The sequence below is a fragment of the Erpetoichthys calabaricus genome, chromosome 1 (genome assembly GCF_900747795.2).
Source record: "Erpetoichthys calabaricus chromosome 1, fErpCal1.3, whole genome shotgun sequence".
NCBI lineage: Eukaryota > Metazoa > Chordata > Cladistia > Polypteriformes > Polypteridae > Erpetoichthys > Erpetoichthys calabaricus.
Genome location: NC_041394.2, coordinates 250895229 through 250904102, shown reverse-complemented (window position 1 = coordinate 250904102; position 8874 = coordinate 250895229). Strand labels below are relative to the sequence as shown.

The following is an 8874-nucleotide window of genomic DNA, read 5'->3' as shown; positions in this document are numbered from 1 at the left end:
AAAGTAGACCCTAATACTAGGTTTGTTTTCTAGCTTCTGAGTTCTTTTTGAGTATAACTTATGGCCGATTTCTCTCAATTCTGTGCAACTTGAGATCTATGAGATGACACTTTCTTATTGCTAAAGGTTCAGGTAAAGATAATAGCAGATGCGATTTTAAGTAAGGCGCAGAACTTAGATTTTTTTTCTCTAAAGCCAAACTGAGTTTGTTAGACAAAAATTCAGATCAATCTGTTTTTAATCTGAAAATGATGCTGTTTGCTGTAAAACGCTTGTAGCAAATAATTCTTTTAGCCAGAAACAATAATTGAAATGTATCTGCAAACTTTAACTGATTTATTTGCAATCTTGAATGACCAGGGGCCTCATTTGTGAAGCTTGCATACACACATAAAGAAGCTTGAAATATGCGTTTGGAACTTCCCACTCAAACATCAGGATTTATAGAAGAAAACTTGACACAAAAGCTTATATATACTTACGGCAACTATGACCCATCCATAAGCAACATTTTATTGAAATTGAGAAATGATGACACCCTTGATTATGTAGGTAGATACAGCCAGAGCAGCTAAATGAAGACTCACGCATACAATTATTCATATCACCAAGTCATTATTTTAATGGGTGTTGATAAACATATTAAACCTCAAATGTGATGTACAGACTCTTTTTCAGAGGGCCAATGTTGTGTATTACAACTTTTTTGTTTTTCATCAGTTTATATCCACTATCTGTTGTTACTTCTCCACTAACTGGCCAACAGGTCAGGAATATCTTTGCCAAGCTCCACTCCATCATGCTTGCTGTGCTGATAGCCATTAGCTGGCGGAAGAGGCGCTACATCCAGTTTTCATATGGTGTGGGTGTACATACATAAAACATAACACATGCTTGCCAATGTAAAAAGGCAATTTGCACCACTGTCCAGTTCAACTAATGTAATTGGATCAATTTACTGCATTCATATTACAGTAAGGGTATCAGACATGAATGAGGCTGCTTTTCTTAACTGCAAGTTGTAACATTCCATTAACACACAGGCATATGTGATGCCAAACAAACATTATGTCTCCATGGCCTGGGTCAACCCGTGACTCATTTATTTTGAAGCAAATGAGCTTTGGTAGAGATGATGGTACTGTACATGCTGGCTGGCTTGTTGGTAAGGTAACAGGCTGAACCCTCCATTTTTCCTATGTTCTTCACTATTCATGTCATTGCATATGCCGGGTGATAGTGGCTACCCACTCAGAGGCTGGCACCTTCAACTTTTCCAGGACCCCCAGAACACAAAGGAGAGGGGCTATAATGCTGTGCCTGATTTTTCACACTCAGTTGCAGTGGGCAACAACATGCTTTTGAATGCAGGTGGCAGGGACTTAATGTGTCAAGTAGGAGGCTGGTCTACTAGCCAATGAATATCTGCAGCATCATGTTTGCATATGTATGAAGTTGATTAATGTCCAGGTGTGTTTATGAATGCACATTTACAAGTGACTGTGATTTATAAAAGGGAATTGCATAGAAATATGTGTACATCAGGTTTTATAAATCTGATTTTCTTTTAGTCACCACATTTCCCTGTTTTTTGGCATGTGCATTTTTTCATGATCAAATCCATACAAAAGTGCACACACTGACCTTTATCCCAGTGCTCCGCAACCTTTTCTCACCTACGACACACCAAAGTTCTTCCTAGAATTCCGCGGCACAGCAAAAGCCAAAATATGTAGCAATGGCGTATTTTTTTGGGTATGGGGCGGTCCGCGAAGAGCGCTAGCTATTTAGGGGCAACAACATGAACTCCAATTTATTTTTCAGCTTTAGGGCAACATGATCTCCAGCTACGCCACTGATATATAGATATTAATTTAATACACAAATTTTACAATATATTTTCATTTTTTATTATAAGTATACATTTATTATAAGTATACATACATAAAAACTATACTATATTTACTTTTATGCAATCTTAATAATTATTATAACATAATGACTGATTAATGTGATACCTGCGCTTGTTTCAACGAACACAAAAGTTTTATATTCGGCTCAATATTTGACAGCGCAACCCGAAGTTCTTGGTCAAGATCTTTTAAGCATGACCGCTTATCATTTTTAATTAACACAAGAGTTGAAAAACTTTGCTCACATGACTATGTCGTCGAAAATGGAAGTAGTGTTAGGATGGCCTTGTCGGAAATGCAAGGATATTCTTTCTTAACGGAAATCCCGAAAACATCTAATGGAACTTCGGTGAAATGAAGTTTTAACGTCCCGTCATTACTTAATCCTATAAATTCCTCTCGAATTTGCAGTGACAGGGCTTCCGTAGAATTTATTGCATTGATTGCAAAAGGATTTCGAATCCAATCGTATTGTTCCGTATTAATAGAATAAAAATAGTGATCAAATTTCTGCTGAAGCATACTTAAATGTTGTTGGGCCAAATCCACAATTAATTGCTTGTTTTCAGTCATACTATGGTTGGTCCTTTGGTACATTTCTAAACATCCTTTTTGCAACACTTCCTGCCAAAGTTCGAGTTTTTTTTTTTGAACCCCTGTAATTTATCGGAGCATGTCAATATATTCTCATTCCGTCCTTGCATTTTTTTATTAAGTTCATTCAGATGTTCGAATATATCAGCCATGTATGCAAGTTTGGCTATCCAGTAATCATCATCGAGGCGCTGGTATAGTTTGGGCATATTTTGATCTAAAAGAAACTCACGCACCTCGTAGCGAAGCTCAAACAATCTAGCCAAAACTTTGCCTCGGGATAGCCAACGAACTTCAGTATAAAACAATAAGTCATTCATATTCGGCTCCCATTTCTGCACAGAGTATTCCAAAGATTCGCGAATTTAGGGCTCTCGATTTAATTATGTTTATGATTTTAATGCATTCATTCATCGTGTTCAAAAGTTCCTCTGGCAAATTCTTGACCATCAATGCTTCTCGATGTATGCAGCAGTGTGTAATTTGTATTATCGGATTTTTTTGTTGTACACAAGAGACAAAACCTTTTTTACTACCCGTCATTGCCGCAGCGCCATCCGTGCAAATAGCAATGCAATTGCTCCATTGAATATTATATATTTTGAAGAAATCATCGGTTACTCGGAAAATTTCTTCATCGGTAGTTCGCTCTGGAACCTCCTTACAAAATAAATAATGTTCTTTAATAAAGTCCTCGTCAACGAAACGTACAATAGCTATCAGTTGTGCTTTATTTTTAATATCGGTTGATTCGTCGATTTGAAGCGCAAATTTTTCAGCCAATATCAGTTTTCTAATCAGTGTTCCTAAAATATCGCTTGACATGTCATGAATACGTCTTTTAACAGTATCGGCAGACAACGAAACTTTATTCACTTCCTTAACTTCATTGGGCTCAAGCATAAGTCGAACAATTTCCATGCATGCTGGTTTAATAAGTGTTTCGCCGATAGTATGTGGTCTTTTCTGACATGCAATTAATTTTGCAACATGGTAGCTAGCTTCTAAGGCCTTTTCAGAAACCGTAACGGCCGATTTCATAAATTGCTTCTGTTTTTGATTTTGTTCTAAGCGCCTCTGAAAATATTGTTTGTCTTTTTTGGCGTAACTGGGATGGTTTGAATTTAGATGGCGATTTACTTTGCTGGGTGCCATTGCCTCGTTTGATAGCTGATCGCCGCAAATGATGCATTGTGGCTTTGGAGCCGTTTCATCACCACACCACGAGAATCCATATCGAATGTAGTCTTCGTTGTACTTCCTTTTCACAATCTTCTTTGTTTTTTTGCTACACTTGTGCTGGGTTCTTCATCATCTGTACATGAAGACGAATCTTTTCCATGTAAAAATTTATCCATATTTAAAGGGGTATAAAACTAAATATGAATCACACGAAGAACGTTAACCATACACAATTCAGCAACACAACTAATAGTAATGAATGATAACTACTGTCGCAAGACGAGTGAATGCGACGTAGCACGACTAATACGTCGGCTTGAATTGAATCTAGGTGAGGGCACGGAGCGCTCTGCCTATCAAAGCATACTACGCAGTTGTCTGGCAACTACGTTGGGCGTACGTCGTAGGCGCCAGGCGATGGGATTTATTATTTCAGAGAAATGACACATAAAATTATGAAACCTTTAAAAGGCTATTTACGCAAATATTTCATTGCACGTATTCTCGTTATTGTATTTCTAAGGAGGACCGTTGAAATATTATTTAGTTAGAAAATTGTCTTATTTGACCGCGGCACACCTGTATCGGCTCAAGGCACACCAGTGTGCCGTGGCACACCGGTTGCGGAGCACTGCTTTATCCCATTGCAACAGTAAACCATGCACTTCCGATGCATTTTTTAGCAACATGGTAGCAATATACGACAAAATGGTGGCATCCATAACAAATTAAATGAGAACAGGGAAAGATACAAATAAATTTTAATTATATCAAAATGAAACTGGAACAAAAAAACCTAACAGCAGTAATTGATTCAGCAGCCCAAAAAATCATAATTAAAGAAAATCCCATAGAAATATTTCATTATAACAGAAGTTATATGTGACCAGAAGTATTGTGACCAGGGTCACTGGTGATTCGTAATCTCTAATGGCAGCAGTGCAAGAACAGTTCTGTAGCTACTCTGCGGCATCTGGTAAACAGTAAACCAAGGGAAAAGAAATGGGTTGTTCTCTGCAGGAGCTGGCTTACCACATAACATGTTTGTCACACAATGTTTAGAACATTCAATAAAGGGCTTTGATCTACTATTCCAAGCACTCTCTTTCCTGATCTCTTTTCTCCAAACTGTTTCTGCCACAGTGGTGATTCTGTGTCACTGGTCTTCTAATCTGAAGATGGTAGCTAAAGCAGGAAGCTTGCTAGTGTTGCGGCTCCTTACAACTCCTATTTTGAATGAAGTCTTGAGACTGTACCTGCCTTTTCTATACAGTAATAATGTACATTTATTTTCCTTGAAAACCTGGACTCACCTTCCTGTCTCTGGTGACCCATGCTTGACAATACTTTTATAAAAAACAGCGCTTCTTAAACTGCAAAAAAAAAATTATATTTGAAAATGAGACATTAGATGTAACTTTCTTTTTTGTTAATAGAAATTCAGGTATGAAAATACATAATGAAAACGAAACAGATGTTTGTTTGTTTTAATAGAAATACAGGTATGAATACAGAATGAAAACAACACGTTCAATGTAACTTTTTTCGTAGAAATACAGGTATGAATAAGGAATGACAATGAGATGTTAGATATAACTTTTTTATAGAAATGCAGGTATGAAAATACAGAGTGAAAACAAGATATTAGATGAAGATGAGGGTGTGATTGCGAATGCTTTTGCTGTGTCATTTTTCTTCATTCAACTTTTTCCAGGATTATTAATTTTTCTTTCAGCGTAAACTGATGCCTTTCTCACTTTATTTGTACATCTCAAAGAAAACTTTGAGAAACGCCATGAAACTCCAACAGAATAGTATCTGCACAAGACACAACAACCCATGTAGAAACTCAGTGGAGCACTACCTCAGAATTCAACTATATGTACGATGTCATGCCTACATTCTCTCCAAGCCTGACTAAGACTGCCTGAGACCAAAAATTTCATAACAGACTATCACTTCTTTTAGTTTAACAAGAAAGAGACAGCTGTTGCAGGGATGCCGAGACTCAGTGAAAGTTTAGGCGTGGCATTTTTCGCATTACATTATTATTTTTGGTGGCCATTCTTGGTTTAAATAACATTTGTTATACTGAAACTTACATTTCGTTGAAACGATATTTGTTTAACATGATGTTCTGTGAACATTTGTCTGGGCCCACAAAAAGTATTTGATATTCTGAAAATTTCGTTACTATGGAATTTGCTATAACGGGATCTGACCTGTATATAAATCGCCACATAAGACTGTTTAAAAAATGAGCAAAAATTTCAAATCTATTAGCCTTTTCTGAACACATTTAATACACCATATTAAGTGGTCTTTACTGAAACTAAATGTAAAGGACGAGAAACATTGAATATAGTATTCAAATCATCTACCTTTTAGACGGCTGTGTCATCTGTCTGGCTGGGAGGCCAATATATCTGAACAACTTGGGTAGCAAATGTGCACAGGACACTGCCTCCCCCAGAACCGCTAGAGGGCAGTCTCCCCTGAGTTGCTGTGCCTCCATGGATTTCTGTAAAGCTTCGTGGGAGTTGGAGTTTGGGAGAAATTTTGTCAGAGGAGGAGTAGAGGCATAACGTGGAAGAGAAAGGAGAAAAGAAGGACTGTGTTGTATTGTGTTATTGGTTGCTTTTACTGTGCTGTGTTTTGGGGAGCAAGCAAAAAGTGCTTCCCCACATGAATAAAGGTGTGCTTTGTGGTAAAACTTGCAACTGAGTCTGTCTGTATTGGAAAGGGTGGCTGAAGTGCCCTCTAATGGCCACTATATATATATATATATATATATATATATATATATATATACACACATATGGTTGAAATAGTTTACTGTCAAATAATGCAAAGAGTACGCGACATGTGTTTCGCCCTAATTCTGGGCTCATCAGGCGTACACACTGTACTGCATTCCCTCTCGGGAATCGAACCTCGGACGTCAGCGCTAGAGGCGAAGCCCCTAACGTTGCGCCACGGCGTGTGGTTCATTTATTTGACAGCATGTAGATTGGGGTAATTACATTCACGGCATTCGTAGTCTGAATCGCAATGTGATTGTATGGGTGGTTACCTACCAGGTAACGCTTGTGGTTGGTCTGCAAGTCAGCTAACATCCGCCACGGTGCCCTCAGTTGTGAGAAGCAGATCATAGAATGGTTGAAATAGTTTACTGTCAAATAATGCAAAGGGTACGCGACACGTGTTTCGCCCTAATTCTGGGCTCATCAGGCGTACACACTCTATTGCACTCCCTCTCGGGAATCTGAGGTTCAGATTGTGATTCAGACTACAATTGCCGTGAATGTAATTACTCCGATCTACATGCTGTCAAATAAATGAACCACACGCCATGGCGCAACGTTACGGGCTTCGCCTCTAGCGCTGACGTCTGAGGTTCGATTGACTGGGCTATTCATAGAACATACCTAGCCAGTCGGCAGTTTGAGAGGCCATGTAGGAAGGGATATAGTTCTATGATTCATGTTTGGCCGACCTCCAGACGGTTTTCCAGGAAAGCCCAGTCCAGTTATTTTTGTGTCTCGTTTCATATATATACACACACTAGCAAAATACCCGCGCTTCGCAGCGGAGAAGTAGTGTGTTAAAGAGGTTATGAAAAAAAAAGGAAACATTTTAAAAATAACGTAACATGATTGTCAATGTAATTGTGTTGTCATTGTTATGAGTGTTGCTGTGTTTTATATATATAAAATACACACACACACATATAAACATATATATACATATACATATACACATATATATACATATCTACATATATATATATATATATATATATATATATATATATATATATATATATATATATATATGTACATATACACATCCACATATCAACATATATATACACATATATAAACACACACACGGTTTATGGGTGATGATTGTTTTACTCTTTTTATGTTTATTTTATTTTATTGTAGAATCAACTCCTATCTGCGCACAGCAGGGCAGCCGTGGGCGGATGCGTATGGTGTATTCACTCCATGTTATCGTGCATTGCGCTGTCAGTGGTATTTTGATAAAAGAATTTGAACAACATATAAGAAGCGTATAAATTATTAAACAGTAAAACATTAAAATTTAAGAAGTAAAGTTACATTAAGTACTACTGCAGTGCCTTCGGGTATACCTCATTTTTTGTTTGCCCATTACATGCTTAAATGTATAAATTTTTTGGTGCACCTACCCGAGAACACGCGACATATAACAGAGCGTGGGAGAAGCATGGATTTTAAACACGCGTTGAGTTCATCTGCTGGTCTCCCTCGTGGAATAACTGGTAATGTTTGACTAAAATGTACAGCGAGTAAAACGACATTACCTCCTATTTTTTTTTTTACGATCTCTGAGATCTTGCTTTTTTCGGTTCAAGGCTTCATAAGCTCTTTATGTTGTATGGTGTACTTATCCCAAACCATCATCTTTGAATGTTGCAAGACTTTCGCCTTGTATGTAGATCGGGGTAATTACATTCATTGCATTCCTAGTCTGAATCACAATGTGATAGTATGGGTGGTTACCTGGCACTGTAGGGTTGCCACCCGTCCTTTAAAATACGGAATCGTGCCGCGTTTGAGAATGAAATTGCTCGTCCCGTTTTGAATCAATACTGGACGGGATTTATCCCGTATTTTTTTTATCATTTTTTTTTTAAAGCAGCGTCTCATGCAAATCATCCCACACGCATTTTATGAAGATGCCTCCTTTCCTAGTTTTGATTGGGTAATACTTGATGTCATCGTTAGTTTGATTGGTGTTTTAACTGTCCAGTGAGGAGGGCGTGTCTTTTAAGTACAGTCTGCAAAGTGTTGGCACTGAGATGTGGCGTCAGCGCCATAGTTGAAGCCCCTAACGTTGCGGTCAGCAAGTCGGCTAACATCCGCCATGTGCCGTCTTTCAGTTGCGAGAAGCAGATCATAGAATGGTTGAAACTGTTGCCCCTAACGTTGCGCCACGGCGTGTGGTTCGTTTATACCTCGTGTCTTCTCATTAAACTTTTATCTCGCGAATATGTTATTGCAATCCGCAGCGGGAGCGTTTCTATAAACTTAATTTAAACTTACGTTTTACACCGTGCTTTGTTTCCCTTATGAACATGCTTGTATGCTTAACTCGCTCCGTTCTCAATTGTTTAATAAATTTTTTGCTCTTCGCTGTT

At 38.0% G+C, this 8874-nt stretch overlaps 1 protein-coding gene across 1 annotated transcript; it reads right to left on the bottom strand.

Moving 5' to 3' along the window:
* Positions 1–2819: 2819 nt before the first annotated feature.
* Positions 2820–3734, bottom strand: LOC127528549 (zinc finger BED domain-containing protein 5-like). Its single transcript, XM_051929414.1, has one exon. It carries the CDS (start codon positions 3660–3662, stop codon positions 2820–2822), a length of 843 nt encoding a protein of 280 aa, XP_051785374.1. The 5' UTR covers positions 3663–3734.
* Positions 3735–8874: the final 5140 nt, after the last annotated feature.

What these genes read in the sequence shown, in the direction of transcription:
- LOC127528549 (XM_051929414.1), bottom strand. Translation starts at nt 3,662, where the DNA reads ATGGCACCCAGCAAAGTAAATCGCCATCTAAATTCAAACCATCCCAGT.